General features: G+C 46.4%; 1 protein-coding gene across 1 annotated transcript in view; it reads left to right on the plus strand.

The window, feature by feature from the left end:
* Positions 1-294: 294 nt before the first annotated feature.
* Positions 295-17921, plus strand: part of MYO1H (myosin IH) — a 33107-nt gene continuing 15480 nt past the window's right edge. Inside the window, exons 1-8 of the mRNA XM_086761382.1 lie at positions 295-445; positions 2311-2413; positions 2546-2654; positions 14005-14163; positions 15267-15382; positions 16288-16486; positions 17008-17088; positions 17525-17704. Coding sequence (XP_086617508.1) covers positions 2364-2413; positions 2546-2654; positions 14005-14163; positions 15267-15382; positions 16288-16486; positions 17008-17088; positions 17525-17704 — 894 coding nt within the window. The 5' untranslated portion in view covers positions 295-445; positions 2311-2363. The remainder of the gene's footprint in view (positions 446-2310; positions 2414-2545; positions 2655-14004; positions 14164-15266; positions 15383-16287; positions 16487-17007; positions 17089-17524; positions 17705-17921) is intronic.

Genomic DNA, 17921 nt, shown 5'->3' on the forward strand with positions numbered 1-17921 from the left:
GCCTGCTTTGTACAGCATTATCCTGTGTGCAGGAAGCGTTTTCTGGGTAAATTCACACCGGAGGCTCATGGCCAAGCAGAGAGCTGCATCCAGGTGTCACAAATCCTGACTTGCCCTATCAGTCCTATAAGCTCCCTAGGTGGGTAAATTCCAGATTCATTTATTAAATCATAATAAATGGATTTATCATTCCCAGTTATTATCAGAAGATATTTGCAAATCAAATCTTACTGGTCTGTTTAAGCCACCTGGTTTTGTTTCTGCAATCACAGAACGATGTCTTGCATGCGGATGCCGGGTGGGAGAGCCAGCGCACAGCCCTTCACGCTGGAGCCACGAGAACACCATGAGACCCAGGCCGTGGGAAGGTGGATTTTCCTGTTCCAAAGACCATTCTGAGCGATGCCAGTATAAACTCAAATGTAAAACGAGTCCCATTTTACAGGTAGGAAACCAAGGCATTCAGTGCGCTGGTCGGTAGGATGTATCACATTTGCGTGATTTCTTGTTGGCCTCCTGAAGACGAACTTTTTAGTGGGATACATTCAAGGGTCATGGATTGTCATGGCCGTGCTGGATTGGTACTAAAGGATTGTAAGGAGAAAAGGCTTCTGTTTGTAACAGTCTCTTTTCAGAGAAGAAGTCTTCGCCGTTTGAAATACTTGGCCGTGTGTGTCTGTACCGTCACTGAAGTGCAGCACAGTTGGAGAGCCTCACAGGTTGCGGTGTTGCTGTATTTTACCAGGATCAAATTATCTCCTGTTCCCTCCAGGGTTTTTTGTCTGCTTTGTTTGTTTCCTCTCAACTGGCTTGAGAAAGAATGTGGGTTATAAACAAAGGATGTGGAGGATTTAATTTAGCTGGTCAAAAAATACTCTTTTCAAATGGTAAAACTGGGGCTGAAAGAGAGGTCTGAGCTGCTGGCGTGAAAGGAGAGGAGCTTTTTCTCGGTGCTCTTTAGCCATCCTTGGCTCCAGGAGTGATGGCAGAGACTTGGGTCTGAAGCTGATGGATCTGCTGCCTTCTGCCACAGCACCGCTGTTGTACCTTGTCTGCTCGCCTGCTTTCTGCTTTAAATAATAGACAGGAGAGCCCCGTATAATTCACTGGGTAGCTTGCAGTTGCATGGAGAACAGATTAAAAAGGAAAACAAGTGTATTTTGGAGTTTTACCAGAGCAGTAGAGCAGTCCTATTTATTACTTGGGATGTTTGGAATTAATGAGTTCAGGGGTGAATAATTAATAACCATTTTAACACGAGCAAGAATTCAATTAAATATGAACAAGAGGAGGCTGGGCACGCGGTAAAGAATTTCTCTTTCTCTTTTGACTGCAAACAATCCTTTCGGCTCTGGTCACTGAAGACAACTGGCAATGAAATGGGTGTGTGAAAGAGGAGGAAACCAGATATTATGTTACTTAAAAGTCATTCATCATGTCACAGGAAGGCAGGAATCTGAACTCCTGAAATAAATAATCGCTGAAGGTGATCTGCACAAGGGTACTGTAGCATGAAGCCCTTCCAGCTGCTAAAATATTCCTTCTGTAATTGGGCCAGGTACCCCAGTGCTGTGCTTGCAGTATGTCCGGGGAAGAACAGGAGGCATTAAAATGATTTCCTGGGTGAGACATCTCCCTAAACTGTCTGTAGAAATGAACTTGCTGCTCTGCTGTGCAGATGGGAACGCAATGCAGTATTCTCATCTCGGTTTTTGCCAACGCGGACGCTGAAGCAAAGCAGGATTCTGGGTTAAATTATCAAGCCTGAGTTGCAAATGCTGTTTGAAGAGCCCCGTTCATATCTGCCCATCATAGCACGTGGACTCCGAGTACAAAATCAATTGTCATTTTGCATTTGTCAGCAAGGAATATTATTTCCTTCTGTCTTTTAATTCCATGCTTGTTTTTTCCTACTGTGTGTGAAACAATTCCTCGGCATGGATGGCATGAAAAGATCTGCTCAGTATTTTATCTGGTGGCAACTTCAGAGTTGTAACTGTAGGAAAGGGTGAAAGGTGGTCAAGGTAACGGCACCGTAGCATGTTAAACAGTCCTGGCCGGTTTACTGAAAATATACTGCCTTGTCTGTGTGCAAAGACAGTGACTTTGGGGTGAGGATGGGCACAAAAGCTTCTGTCAGCAAAATTAGTGATTGTGAGGGATCAGTCGTACAGCGCTTGCTTCCAAGAGTTTAACATAAATACGCACACGCGCTTTAGATGCGCCACACGATATGTTATGGGGACTGAATTGCTAGATAAATAGCAATTTAAGGAATTTAATAAATGTTTTCTCTGTCTTTCTCTTTAGTTACACAGCTGTAGAAATAGCTTGAAGCTCAAGGTCTCATTTTTCATCAGCTAATGTCTGCGGGAAGGAGCGTGAGGACGGCGCAGCGAGGATGCCAGGAGAGGTAGGACTGCCTCTCCTCAGATCTGGTTACAACACGTCAGGACCCCGTAGAGGAAAAGGGAGAATACAATATGTGAATGGGAGAGTTGAGTGCTCATTCATCATAACACCGGTTTGATTCTGTTTTCTTTAGGGTAAGCCTGTGTCCACACCTGTGCCCTGTCACAGAGAACATGTTGCACGGCGAGGTGGAGAGATCGCAGAGGTTGCGGCAGCGCAGGGAAGTTGGTAAAATTCAGTATGTGAGTTGGACTCACATTAAAGATTAATGTGTAGTCTTAGCACCTGTTCCTCCTTTGTAGGATATCTGCACTTTTAATTTTTAAGCATGTCTTAGCCTCAGCCTGGGAAGAGAGATAGGATAACCAAGAGAATATACATTATTAACCTTAAAGCTTCCAGCTCGAGCCAGCTCCTACAGCCTCTAACATTCCAGTTTCTGAACAAGCAGATGAGCACCCACCACGCGGTCGGCAACGCTGGCACGGTCCTGGATGGGGCCGGCTCCAGGTGCAGTTTTAGTGCAGCAGGTGGATGCGCTCACTCATTTCAGTAGTTCGTAATTAACATATAATGCTTATACCGACTCATCAAAGATCACTAGTGCCTGCAATGTAATCTGAAGGAAGATACAGTTTCTAGTTCTTATCTTGGAAAAGCGGCCACTAAATGTATGCAAGTGCCGTAGGACCAAGTCCCTGACTCACCCAGTAAATTATTGATGGTGCTCTGTTCGGGTGAGGACGTAGCCTCCTAGCTGGCTGCACAGTGGTACGAAGGACCTTAAACAAGTTCAAAGCACCTTTTGAATGGTTTAGCTGGAATAATTGTTAACAGCTGACTTTAGCAGCATTCAAGATGGATACCCAGGTAACTTTAACTCTTGGTGGCTATGGCGATAGATGTGTTAGCAGCTAGCTGGAGATGCAGTTCCATATGACGTTCCTATTAACTGCGTTCGTAAATATTTGAGTGGTGCATTTCCATAGGCTAGATGATGGTATAATGATTTTTAAATAATATTTTTATAAAGCACACAGCTGATATAATTCAGACACTAATACCTAGCGTCATTTCAAAAAGTTCATGGTGCCAAAGTGTGTGTGTTGCGTTTAGCTTAGACAATACGCCTTCGGCAGTAAGAACAGCTTTTATCCTTGATACCTTGTGTTTATAAATGTTCACTTTCCGTCTGTGCTGGCTAATTTAAGTTAGTGGACTTCAAGAAAGAAATTTCTTGGGAGCTGTGGCTGGGGTGACATCTCACTTGCATGCTAATGAAGTCTTGACAGAGGAGATGACAGATGGAACTCCAGGATCAAACCAGTTACTTTTTTTTCCAACAAGATGTTAAAATTCAGAGGTTTCTAGCAGCTCTTGCAGTTAAGGTGCAGGTTTCTCCCTGTCTGCTGATGGCTTTCTCTTGCCATAGCCTGTAGCAAGACTCCCAGGGAAAATTCTGTGAGACCTCCGTAGCAGTGCTGCGTCACTAACAAGGACTGTTTTCTTAAATAGTCCAGTTCAGTCTTTCTAAATGCTTAGGAAGTTCTGAAGCTGGCCTGTTTGGAGAGCAGTCACAGTCTTGGTGTGGCACTCTGGCTCCAGCAATCTCCGTCAAACCTCATCGCAAAGCCCAGTGATGGTTTCTGTAGGACAGACATCCAGGTAACCTTGACATTCTTGGTCCAGAGCTGATTCGTAGGCGAATGAATGAGATGGTGACATTCTTGTGATCTACTTGTCAAACATTCCACTTGCTGCAAAATAACTTGGTTAATCCTCCATTTATTTATTGAGCATCAGTGTGCTGAGACCTGCTCAAAGGAGATGTGGTTCCTTTGCACCTCCTCCTCTCCTCTTCCCCACAGAGAGTTGTTGTCTGTGTCTGGCAGGGATGATAGAGTTCACATGCACAATGCATTTCACGAGGGTCAGTTGTGCAGCAGAGGTGGTGTCCTCGGAGAAACCGCAATCGAAAAGCTTTGCGGAGAGCCGCTCCATGGAGTGACTGGGCTGGAGACAGCCAGCTCGGCGCACCAGGAGAGGGAGGCCCTTGCGGGCTGGGGGGGGTTTGGAGCAAGAAGTGACACCGAGTCGCTGGGGAGAGGAGCAGAAGCCAAGGTGGTCAGCGGTGAGCGGCAGCAGCGGCACAGAGCAGAGGTGGGGGCCGGAGCAGAGCTCTGCAGCTGGCACCGTGAGGACCAAATGACAGAGCTTGATGCCGAAGCCAAAGAGAAGTAAGCAAATTCTTCCCCAATAAAAGGTGACAGAGGCAGAATGTAGCAGAGCGTTTGGGCTGCATGCTTGAGTCAGAGAGAGAAATACAGTGACCCAAGGCAAGAGAGGGTTTAATTTTTAATTAGCCATAATTAATCCCTTCCAATCTGATGTCTGATGACAACACAGAGTGAAAGGCAGTAATCGTGATTTCGCTCCGATGTGTCGTGGTACCAGAGAGGGAGAGAAAGGGACGTGTTTTAGTGAGCTGAAGTACTGAGTGCTGAGCTTGGAGGTGGTGTGGGTGTCTGCCTGCACAACGATCCTGGTAAATCCGCTGGAGTCTTGCTTATTGCAGCGCTGAAGGGTTTTTCACTTTGCCTGCAGTTTTCAGTGTGCCTGCTTGCTGGTGCATGGTCTGGCTGAATCAGAGACAGCGCGGCGCCCCGTTCCACGATCCACGCTCAAGCACAAATGTAGGGGTAGTCCATGGGGTGTGAAGGGTGCCTTGCCATTGAGGCTTTAAACTGATACGGGAATGAGGGGATTTCGTTTAAAAAATAGTTGTAGAAAGCTAGAAAATAATTCCTCCTCAGGAAAAAAAAAAAAGGTATTTTATTTTATCTAATTAAAAAAAAAATTCTTCTCTTTCCCTTTTAATGTATGTTTCTTTGACAGATCCAGACTTTTTAACAGCTTTTAGTAGCTGGGGGCTTTTGCAACTTTGCTGTAAAAGTTCTCCTTCCCACTGTTATGCTATGTGACAGATACTTGACTTAAATTAACAATTATCAGACAAAAAAGCCCCAGATGCTCAAAGGAAAACTCATTTGCTCTTGTCAGATAACCCTGAGCAGCTTCTTTGGCCCTCCTGATGTTAAACCTGCTCCTTCTTTATTCATCCTCCCAGGAAAAAAACAGCATTTCTCATTTCTAAAAACCTGAAGCAGCATTACCCTGCTCCTTCTTCTCAGTTTGTCCTTTTGAAGGTCAGCTTTAAAGACCATAAAATCAGCACAGTAATCCTAATAGGATCCGTGGGTAATTCCTCAGGCAATGGCCTTTGTGTGTCCTCGCCCCGTGTTTCCCAAGCCCGGAGCTCCGGAACGGTGACGGCACTCGGCTGTCCCCAAGTTCTCTTGCCCACCGGCTCCTCGTTCCGGGAACAGTTTATTAACTGATGGGAGCAACATCCTCCTATTTGCTAAGCACTGAATTCTGGATTTGCAGAAGAGCTGCAAGGCGTGGAGGAATTCCTCCCATTTAAAACTCAGCTTGCTTTCCTCCCTGTCCGGCATCGGTGAGCACCGGGCTCCGGCAGCACGGGGATCTTTGGGAGCTTGGGGGGGGACTTGGCCACCTGCCACGGAAATTGAGATTTTAGATTTTACAAACAATAGTGAAAGGCAAAACAAAGCAAACATTATCTCCAATGTGAGCTGCTGAGAAGCAAACCCCAACTTATATATGGCTGGGGTATGGCCCAGCCTGTATTTTCACCCTCAGACGGGGCTCCCTGCGTGGTTATTTACTGTATTAACGGCACCAGGCAGGATTACAGCAAGCGGGCCGAGCGCTTTCCTTACTGCGATAATTGGCGTTGTTTCCTCTGCCGCCGGGACAGCCGGGCGCTGCACAGAGCCCTGAGCGTGAACAAACCGATGGCCGCAGGTATAGGAACCGAGATAAATAACGTACAAAGCTGCTTACGCCCTGGTATGAAACTCTTCACGATAAAGTTATTGGAGACCTAATTTTCAAGATGAGGAATATAGGCTGTATATAAATAATAACACTTTTTGATTCAAACACGCACCTAAATCCAATAATTTCATGTCGTCTCCTTATAGGTAATATAGTAAAGCACAAAAGCATCTGCTGATGTATTGGTCTTCTATTTGTTAGCCTGCAAGTACATTACCAGCTAACTTTTGACAGCTGTTTGGTGAGGGCTTATGTTTTATATACAAAAATGTGCTTGTAGCAGAACACACATTTCTGCATACTCTTCCTTCTTTTATCCTTGTTAAGCACAAATAAAATGATTTCACATCAAAACCATCATGCTCTATTCTTAAACACTGCTAGTATCTTAGACCAAAACTCCCTTTCTTCTTTCCCAAGATGGGAAATAGAAGGAGGTTTTTTTTCCAGTAGCCACACCACAGTGGTCATTTTGTAAGGATGAAGGCTAAGAAGTGATGAATGCTTTGTTGCTCCTTTGAAACATGCCTCTTCACTTACCTATTTTAGCTATCTTACCAGGTTTGCCCTGTTGCGGATGATTTAGTTTCCCTGTGTCAGCGTTCAGCAGCCTGTTAACCATAAGAGTGAACAGCTGAGTCACTCCTGCTCCAGCCTGCTCTGCCGATATATCATACACCGAGCGGGTAGTTCTGTGGTTTAGAGGGTTGGGGGATTTATTTTTCCCCCTTTTTCCTGCTGGCTTGCTTTAGCCTACTTTTTTGTATTGATATGGATGAAGTGAAGGTAGGTCCAGAGCTCTTTGTAAGGTTTTTATGCTGATGTGTGCTTTAAAAGGAGAATTTCTGGGCTAAATGAGGAGAGCTAACTGTGTTGGTGAACTGGTGTGTGACTTGCAGTGTGTAGTACTGATGATTTTCTTCCTTCTCAAAGGAAGAGTTCCTCATGGTACCCTGACCAGACCCTTCCTACCCTCAGAAATAGCTCCTGTGTGCTGTAGAGTGTGGTGAGGTAGGAAGGGATGGCTTCTGAAGACAACACCCTATCATTCCTTTACATAAACTCCTCCCTATTAAGTCTCACTGGGCTGTTTGCCGCTGTTTGCAGACTGGTGCGGCGGTGGGGTGTGGAGGGCTCTGCTCCAGCTTCAGGTGGTGCTTCCAGAATGAAGCAGTTATGTGGGCCATCGCTGAGGTCTCTGTGCTCGACTTCTGAATTTAAATGCTTGTTAGCAAAGTGCTTTGTGTCCGTGGAGGGCCAGTCAAGCTAAAACAAGGAGAGTCTGATAAAGATGTTTTCTGGATCAGTTTGAAGGAGGTTTGCTGTTTTTTTCCCTGCTCGGTTGAGGCTGCCTTTCCAGGCTCTATGGAAATATTAATGCTTTCCAGTAAATTTGCAACTGGGCAATGAGTCTTCCGCTGTACCCTCCGAGCTCTTCCCACCTGCGAGGCGCAAAACTGCAGCCTTGGCATCTGACGCTACCTCAAGCCTGACAGAGCAGGTCCAAGGGCAGGCTCTAAATTCAGGTGAGCGCTTGGGTGACCTTTGCTGTAACTCCTGCGAGTTAGACCTGGTGCTGCAGCCTCTTGTTATCAAAGCAGCCTCTGATTTTTGGGAGGGGTCTCAGATACAGTGATAAAGACTGGCTTTTGCTATGGGAACTTGAGCTGTAGTCTTCTTTTGGGCAGTAATTTGTTGTCCCAGGCGTCATTCCTCTTGTCTGCTTTCAGTTTCGACTCCGACTTCTCGCCTCCTCTCCAGGGAGGACGGTCTTGAAGACTTGTGAATACGTATTTCTGCTTCTTTCAATAAAACTTAGGGCTGCAGTGAGGGCCCATGAGTTTCGGGTGGTTTTTTCCTGTCTGGAATTCCAGCGTGGGAATGAAGATTTGTGATTGTGAAAATCAGAGCGTTTGAGGTGTGAAAGGCTGGGTTTCTAGATTTCTGTAGGGCTGGTGCAGATCTGCGGCCGAGACAGGGGGCTGGACCTCCTGCCCACAACGCCACGCGGAAACAGCAATAATTGTAAACACAGAGGCACTGCAACCAAATCCAGGCAGGGGGAATACCTCTTACATCTTCCCTGTGGCTTGGTTGGGATTTTGTGGCTTGGGTTTTTTTGTTTGGTTGGTTTGTTGGGTTTGTTTGTTTTGTTGGCAGCAGAAAATCTAAGCGTGTCAGTGCAGAAGAAGACTCTGGCGTTTATATCTAAAAAGCAATGACGAAAGCGAGCGCAGTCCGCGTCTCTGTCCTGGCCTGACAGGATTTGTAGCTGGATTTTGCAGTCGCAAATTTCCTGAGTGAGGAGTGGTTGCTGTTGCTTTCCTTGCCCATCAAGCCAGCGCGTCTGGGGCGTGGGGGCAAAAGCGGGGTTTTGGGCAGCACCTCCGCTCAGGGCAAGGCGAGCTGATAAAGGCAGCGGCTCTTTCCTAGCAGTTGTAATGGTTTTGTCAATTGTAAGGTTATAAAGAAGAGTTTTATGCTTTAGGTCAGGTGCCTGAATGCACTGGTGCCTGCTGGCAGTGCTGTAACCTGGGAGCACTGGTGCAAACTGGAATCCTGGAGGTGAACCGGGAATTTTCGGGCGAGAAGGGCTGTTTGTACTAACCTGGCTCAGAAGAGCAGGACTGCTGGCACTACAGCAAAATCTGAGCTGCTCGTATTAACCTGACAGGCAACTGCTTTATTAAAGCCGACGTGCCGAATGGCACTCCCTTTAACGATATTCTTTACCTGTCTCGCTGTGTTAAAGTGGGGAAAGGGGAAGGAGGGAGAGGAGCAAGGGACGGCAGGTGGAACCCAACATCGGCACCGGTTCCGTGCCTTGAACCGCCCGGCACAGCCGATGGAGACCCCGCGTAACAAGAAAGAGTTGCTAAGAACAAATCTCTATTGTTCCCCGTCATCTTTAAATGAGTGTCAAAGTAGGCAGGGGGGCTTTGACCGTTAACCGCACAATTTAGCCTGCCCGTTGTGTCCGGCAGCCCCCACCGCCTTGGAGTTTCTCGGATGAGAAAAGGCGGCCTCAGCCCCTTATAAATGGGCCAACTCTTCTCCTTTGTGTGCAGACTGCCCAGTGTGAAATCTGCAGTGACGTTAAATGTTTTCTAATGAATAATTACTGAAAGGAAATGTAGGAATATATGTGTAATGGATTGTAGCGCATTAAAATGTTTTATTTTGGGCACAAAAATGTTGTCCTTCACCAGCACCGCGATTGTTTCAGGAAGCCTTTTGTGGGGGTTTGATTCTCAATGGATTATCTGTGAGCGCTCGCATTTCAAATAGAAATCAAAAGGGTCCTTTGGCAAACTAATGTTTTTCAAAATGGCAGCCATGAAGCCCATTTAGTATTTAAAGTTTGGGTTTTAAAGGAATGTTTGAACTCTGGAGATTTTCTCACTTTTTTTTCTTTCTTTTGATTTTATGAAAGTGAAGTGGTTCACCTCGACCTCTCCTCTATTGAGACAGACAGACAGTCACCCTCTAACAAGTCTATAGCAGGCGATGCCCTGGAGACAGACAAGAGGCCTTAAGAACTGTTGGCGTTTCCCTAGGCTGTTGATTAACCTTAAAACCCTCTTATTCTATATTCTTTTGAAAAGAAATTAGGTTACAATGTGTAAATTTTTCTGCAGTATAATTGTATTTATGAATTCTCCTGCCTTGAAAAGTGAGTACGGTAGCACAAGTTCCTCGTTACAGACCCAAGTCGTTGTTTTTCTGCAGCGCTGCTGCTGCGTTTCCAAGCACAGTCAATGTAGAGTGTTTCAGCTTCATTACAGATGTAGAAGAGGTTTCCAGAGATGCAGAGGCTGGTCTCACTGAAATGTCTAAAAACCATCTTGTCTTTTTGTTGGCTTTGCTGCAGCTGGACAACCGTAACTTGGTCACTTGATGGAGATCTGGTCTGCCTGGATCTGTTTAACGTGTGGCTCTAGTTTATCTGAAAATTACCCCAAACAGATTAACTGTTACGAGCCATGCCAAAGTTTCCACTGTAGGAGGAAAGTATTTCCCCATTGCTGTGGGCTCGTCATTGTCCTTGGGTGGTGAGATATTGCTCCAACTCCCATTGCCAAGCATACAGCTCTCTGATGGTCTGAGTTCTCTTTGGGGATGAAGGGCTGGGGTCCTGGCTCCTCCTGGAGCAGACGCTGTGTGGTAGCTGCCTGTACCCGCTGCCTGTACCCCCTTCCAGCATGCTGTAATCTTGACCTCAAGGTCAGCGTTGAAGGACGAGATGTGATTGCTGGGACCTGTCTGTGCTCCGCTGCCAGCCTTGCCGAGCAGGCTCTGCTTTCAGCGGTACTGCCTCTTGCAGAACATCTTTACCGCTTTGGATGGTCAAGCGCTGTCACTGCCCCTTTGGGCAACTTCTTTCGAGAGCCTTGTCTGGAGCAGAGCCCACGGGGTTTCCTTGCTGCAATCCTTGCAGAGCTGCCGTCCTGTTTTCAGGGCTCTTAATGAGCAAATTCCTGTTGCGCCCGAGGGGTGCAGGGCTGGGTCAAGGAGCTCTGCCTCTTGCAGTAAATGAGTATTTCCAAAACAAGAGCTCCGACGTTTCTAAAGGAATCCATATTAGCAGTGTTGCTCCAAGCTCATCTGTCCCGAGCAAGCCTGAGACTCTCGTGTCTATTTTAAATCTTGGGTCTATTTTAAATCCGATGTTTGCTTACTGCACCACGTTCCTGTGGCACAAGTTTTATTTGCTGACGTCTTGGGGGTCTAATGACAGAAGAACAGGCAAAAAAAGTCACAAACGTTTGGTATGTCAGCAGATTTCCTAGGATGCCAGCTGGAGATGGAGCTGAACAAATAGACTGAATTGCGCTTTAGCATCGCGGTGCCCAGCGCTCGATGGGGCTCTGAGTTTTGGAGGGGGTGGGAGCGGGAAGCTTTTTTTGCAGAGGTCATAACCCATGTGTGGTCTTGTTGGCAAGAATTCAGTTACCGAAAACTGATTCTGTTGGGAAAGAGATGGCTCTAAATAAACTGTAAAACAGGTGTTTCTTTCTGCTTCTTTCTGGAAATATGAATTATTGAGGTTTTAAAATTTTTGTTTATGAATGTTCTTGTTCATAATGAGTACTTACTAGCTGAGGGTAAGTCAGAAATGCCTTTGCCCGGCTCGGCTCCCTGAATGGTACCATCTGCCTGTTTTCCTCAAAATTTCCTACCTCATGGCTCAGAGTCATCAACTTCTTACCATTGCTGTGAGACCAGGCAAAGATACCTTGTGGTGCAGGCAGGGTTCTTCCACTTGTGTAGACCCTGATCTTGCTGTGAGTCCCTTCAGGAGGACACTGTTGTTATTCAGTGAGGTTGGACTGGGTGTGAAACTTCTTAAATGTGGCGCGCTTTACAGGATTGAGAGCATTGTCTGAAATATAGTTGGACAGAACTGAGAGGTCGCTTGCTCATGGATCGTGACACTTGTTTATGTACGGAAGCAATCATGGGAAAATATTTGTTGTTGTCTTTGACAGCTGGGCAGAGGGGGAGAAAGAGCTGAGGCATCGTGTCAGCAGCAGTTGGAGTCCAACCTGAAAAGTCCTATTTCTGGGGAGAAACTGGCTGTTGCATATGAAAGGGGGGAAAAAAAAATCCATGGAAACGTCAAACTGTAAATTAAAATGGGTTTTGCAGTGACCTCTAGTGGGGAGCCCATCCGGGAGCTGCGGGAAGGGGATGAGGAGACTTTTGTGCCTGGGTTTGCTCCAGTTGCCCCTCAGAAGGGTTAGGGTCCATCGCTTCATCTTCAGACTCGTACCTTGCTCTTTGGGTGAGATCTTAAAACACCATCAAGCCATGCTGTTGGCATAAACCTCACTGCAGCTCGAGCACCGACAGTGTTCGATAATTCATTAAACGGGGAGGCTGTGAGCATCCCTGCCCAAGGAGGGAGGCGAGCAAACCGCCTGACACATGATACTTGGTGTCAGCGGGCCCTGGCTCCAGCCCTGTTCACTCCGCGTGGAAGGAGCATGGGTTGGAGAAGGAGTTGACGGAGATGGCACGATGCGGGTGCAGCAGGAGGCATCTGTGACATGAAAACACTTCTGAATTCATAGGGTGGTGGTAAGGAAATTCACTATCTCTGGCAGGTTCGAAAGGTTTGGAGGTGAGTGGAGGATCCTTGAGAAGGTTTTTGGGCTGTTCTCATGGGAATTCGTGGCTGTATGGGTGGACCCAGGTCTGGAGCCTGGTGGCTTGCAGGGGATTTTGCTATGGGTAAGGGTGCTTGCCTGACTGGGGGGGCTAGGGGCTGCCTGAAGGACATGCTGGGTCAGATGGTGCCCGCCTGAGGCTCTCGCCTCATGTTTGTGTTTGCATGGGCAGCATGGTTGGTTTGAGGTTTTCTAGTACTTCCAAAAGAGCAGTGGCATCGTAGCTGATCCTGCTCTTCCCCTCTACGTTAATCTCGTCTGTTCTATGGCATTACACCAAAGAATAAATGAAGTTCTGAGCCTCTGTCAAAGATAAGTAATAGTTTTGCGAAGCTGCTTTTTTATTAAAAAAAAAAGGTTTTCTAACTCTTCCCTGCCAAGTCTTGTTTATTCGTTGCAAACTGGCAAAGAAACTAGTCTGTTGCTTCTGACCTTATTTTAGTCCTCCTTGAAGAGCTGCACGTCTCACAAATTTGCGTTGTGATCCTCTCTGGTTCCTTTTGATTCCAATGTTGATAGACAAATCCCTCTGGGAAAGGAAAAGCCCTCATTGTAGTGAGAGAGAGAACTTCTGATAGAGCTCGCGTCTCAGTAGGCAAGAAAGATCTCTCCTGACTCTTAAGTGATGAGGAAAGGAAAATAATCCTTTAAAAAGAGGAGTGTCTTGCTGGGGTAATGGGCACTGATGGGTCCTGGGGGGTGTCTCTTACTGACAGTGATACCAGGTGAGCACAAAACTTCCAGGAATGGGGTGGGGGACAGGGCAGTTAAGGGTACTGTGATAATAAATTTGTCTGACCTCAGTGACAGGAAAATACTGAGAAAATCTGAGCACAAAGTAGCCCAGGAAAGACTTTGGGATTTTTGTCTAACAGGGAACAGTGTCACTTACCAATTAACGTAGGAGTGAGAGAATTGGGTTAAGGAAACCTGATCAGCTGGATGGCCACTGGGGTTTCAGGCTTATTCTTTCATGCGTCCTGGCTTGGAGAGAAGGTAGAAGTCTCCTGTCCAGCTTGTCTGGGTACTTGCTCAGAGGGACTAATCCACCTTAAGTTGTTTATAGTCTGTCTTTCTAAAAAAATGAGAAACTCTAACCTTGTCAGGGAGCCACTGCGTGATGACCAAACTGGAGTGGAAAAATGAGTATCAACTGTTTGAGGGGAAAATTAAGGTGAAATAGTTCATAGCTGAATCTTCAGAGCTTGGTTTGTCTCAAAAAACTATTATCTTATGAGGGCTGTCTGCAAACTTTGGTCTTCCTCTCTAGTCTCAATCGTGAACCTAGGATGTCTTGGTTGCAGAGAATTTGGAGTGCGAACTCGTATGCTGTGAAATGGCCATCTTTGGGGAAGGGGTTCATAACAGCTTGGATAACAATCCCTCGGCATGGCCCGTGCAAGGCTGGTTTGGCCCTGGGGTGTGGGGAAGGACTTGGCTGCCCCTTAGGGTCCCTGTCAACCCTCTCCTAATTCTGTATCATCCGACCTTTGTGTTGTAGAAAGAAGAAGTGGAAGATAACGCTGACGCGAACATGGAAGGGGCTCTGATAGCCCGGGACAGAGTCGGGGTGCAGGACTTTGTGCTTCTGGACTCCCACACCAGCGAGGCGGCGTTCCTGAACAACCTTCGCAAGCGCTACCAGGAGAACCTCATCTATGTGAGTGCTGGCCGTCTGGGTGCCTGTGGCCAATGAAGTGTCTCCAAGTGCGGCCCTGCTAGTCAGATCTAGGAGGAAGAGCCACGTGTATCTAATAATAAACCTTCCTGGATGTAGGTAGTACCCAGCAGAGAGATCACCCAGTAATAGTTCGTTTGCTTTAGCTGATGAAAATAACGGCCTCAGCCTGCTCTGAGTTGCCGTGCAGAGTTTCAAGCAACGTGCAGTAAATAGCAAGGGAATGGGGAAGTGAAACGCTATCTCTGAAAGCAAGGCAGCACTGAACGTGGCGTTTGCCTTGTCTGAGAAGTGCTGAGGACTTCAGAGTGCAAACTGAGAAGGTTTTGTAGCTGTGTCTAATGTCTGCTTTTTTTTTCTTTTCCCAGCAACCCCAAGGTTGTATATTGGCTTATAGCCATGACAAGCTTAGATAATGTAAACATGTCCTGTGTCAAATGAGGACTGATATTGTTACAGCACTAATGAAAATAATTTAAAGACAGCGCAGAAGGTAGATGTGTCATTTTGATGTGCTGAAAATGTATGTAAACAAGGGAAAATGCAGTGTGTCCTGAAATACGTTGTTTGTGCACCTTTCGCAGTCGAGAAGGCATTGTCTCTGCTGGACTGCTGTCTGCGGAGCAGACGTCCTATCTGGCTTTCCCTCACCACATTGGTTACTGGTCATTTCCAAAGATTTTGTGAAACAGAGCTGGGATAGGAGATGCATTATTACGTTAACTTTAATCTAAGCAGAAAAAAAATCCCGTAAGTGTTATGAGATAACAAAAACTTGTATATAAGAGGCTCCAAACCCGTGTTTTGTAAGGCTATAAGCTTGCTTTCATCATTCAGCTTTGCTCTTAACTGGGTAGGTTTTGGAAGAAGCTTGGTGTTGGCTTTGAAATAGTGATGCCTGTGGCAGTTTTTTTGTTTTACTGTATTTCTTTTTTTCCTTTCGCCTTATGACAAGTTTTGTACCATCTTCCAGTTGTTATTGCATAATGGTCCTAGTGTCCTGGTGGACTTGACTCCCATTTTGGGAGCCGTCGTTCTGGAGAAGGAACAGGTTTCCCAGCTGTACGCGTTCTTTCTCCCCACAGACATATATCGGCACTCTTCTTGTGTCTGTCAACCCTTACAAAGAGCTGGATATCTACACCGTGACACAGATGCAGCTTTATCGAGGGGTGAACTTTTTCGAACTGCCACCACATCTGTAAGTAGGACCCTTAGGATTTCAGTTTATGTGGATAAATCGGGTTTTCTCTGTAATGCAGTGTACTAGCGGCCAGGACGTGTACCCACTCTCGCTGGGTCTGGAGAGTGCTGATATTCTTGTCTTCCTGTAGGCAAGGATGTATTTGTCTCTGGCTTCTAACTGACTGTCAGAATAAAAGGGGAAGAAAAGGATTGTAGAAATGATGATGGGGAATCTGTAGGGGAAGAGTTATCTGGAAGATAACTGTCCTGACTCATGCTCAGTGTATCCTCATTGCACGTGCTCTGGTCAGACCACCGCTCACCTGTGTCCGCATTCTAGTGAACGTCCCTTCCTTCAGTTGTCCAAAACCCCTAGTCACCTCGCCTCGTCCTTTGAGGCCCTGTGTCAGCGCAGGCGACTCTGGGACTGGCGCAGTGCTCAACTGGATTTAGTGGTTGGAAGTTGTTGGGTGGTTTGCCAAGTACGTTTTTCTCTTTTCTTTTCCTTCCTTGAGTGGCACATTGGTGAAGGCTCCACTGTTGGTTATCTGTGTATCTGTCTCTGTCAGCAGAAGCTGAGATCTTCCCTTTTCTAGAACCAAAACTGGCTCCTCTGCTTTGGAAGGGGGAGTCCCTGCTGTGGATAGGCTGTATTCACCAGGAATACGTGCAGCCTGTGTAAATCCTACAGCAACAGTGGGGGGGAAAAGAACAAGCTCTGTCTGTCTCTCAGATACAGACTGGGTTTTCACTGAGACCTCAGGTCAGTCTCGCGTTTTGAGCTGTGCTTTCCCATCATGTCCAAGATTTGTAATGTTAGACGACAAGCAAGTGCTTCTGAAAAACCTTTGATACTCTGCCTCCTGTTGCCATTTCTAAGGGATGCTTCTCCTCTCAGTGCTCCTTGTGACCCTTGTTCAGGTATGCCATAGCTGACAACGCCTACCGGGTGATGTGCAGCGAGTACAACAACCATTTCATCCTCATCTCTGGGGAGAGCGGGGCTGGGAAGACAGAGGCATCCAAGAAGATCTTGCAGTATTACGCGGTAACTTGTCCAACTACAGAGCAGCTGCAGATCGTCCGTGATCGGCTGCTACTTTCCAATCCTGTTCTGGAGGTAAAAACTAAATAAAGGTACAAAATGCAGAACGGTTGGTGTTGATGGCCTCACTCCACAAGACTTTCATACAAGTCTACACATCTGCACCCAGGAGTGGCCTCCTGCTTTAAATAATTTTGCGCCTGCATACATGACATAAATAATAATGTACGTTCGGCCTCTTGGCTGCACAACCTCTGAAAGAATGCTTGGGATTTAGCATCACTTTAACATTTAGAAATTTAAACTTGGGTGTTATAGCGGAGGACAGCTGAAACCTGGGAGTGCAAGGGAACTGTGCACCATACAGCAGTTCCTTGGGGCTCCAGTTATAGGTCATGCAAGAAAGAGCGATAATTTGTTTAGCTGAATTCCACTTTAAAGCTGGGGGAATACATTGGTTTATATTTCTTTAATCCCCCTAGATTCAGCAGGAGGACTCGGCTGATGCAGCGAGTCTTTGTTAGTGGGACTTTGTCCCTTTATGGATGTCAGGTTCCCTGTAAGATAGGTGACTCAATCTGTCTGTTTATCCACAGGCTTTTGGAAACGCGAAAACGCTGCGTAATGACAACTCAAGTAGATTTGGGAAATACATGGATATCCAATTTGATTTTAAGGTGAGAACAAACTTAATGGACTGCTATTGAAGCAAGCTGTGTTGGTGAACCTCTTGGACACCTACCAGGTAGCACAGGGTTTATGAAGACTTACACTGCAGATCTCTGACCCTATTTTTACAGGCGTTGCATTTTGTGAGTAAAGTGATGAGCTGTACATCCTGAAAGCTTCCTATACTGCTGTCAATACTGCCAGCGCTCAGGAGAAAGCCAGCAGAGATTGTTGTAAAGCATACGTTACACTAGAAGGACAGCAAATTGTTTAGGTAGATTGTACCGTTGCTGGATGCTAACTCTTAAACACAAGATGGCAGATGAGTAACAGCAGAAACACGCTTCTCCTGACACCGCTCCTCACTCCTAGGGTGGAGGAACAGCCATCACAATGACATTATTTATATCTGCTGGTGTTGATCTGACTGCTTTCTTCTGCCAGGGAGCTCCTGTGGGAGGGCACATCCTCAGTTACCTAATTGAGAAATCCCGAGTTGTCCACCAAAACCACGGAGAGAGGAATTTCCATATTTTCTACCAGTTATTAGAGGGTGGAGACAAGGATCTTCTTTGCTGGCTTGGGCTGGAGCGCAACCCCCAGAAGTACGCGTATCTCATCCAGGTCTGTGAGTCTTGCATCTCTCTGGGTCTTACATCCTGAACTGTAGGGATTGCAAATTTTCACCAGGTCTCTTACTAATAGTGTATTCCCCGTGTTCTGTGTGTGCGGAATGGCTTGCTGCTGCCATCCCTACTGCTGCTGAGAGAATGTAAATGCTCTTAAGAAAACATCACCAAACCATTCTATGACCCTGCTCTCTCTGGTGTGGTCAGGATTC

This window comes from Chlamydotis macqueenii, chromosome 17, assembly GCF_036417535.1.
Source record: "Chlamydotis macqueenii isolate bChlMac1 chromosome 17, bChlMac1.mat, whole genome shotgun sequence".
Lineage (NCBI taxonomy): Eukaryota > Metazoa > Chordata > Aves > Otidiformes > Otididae > Chlamydotis > Chlamydotis macqueenii.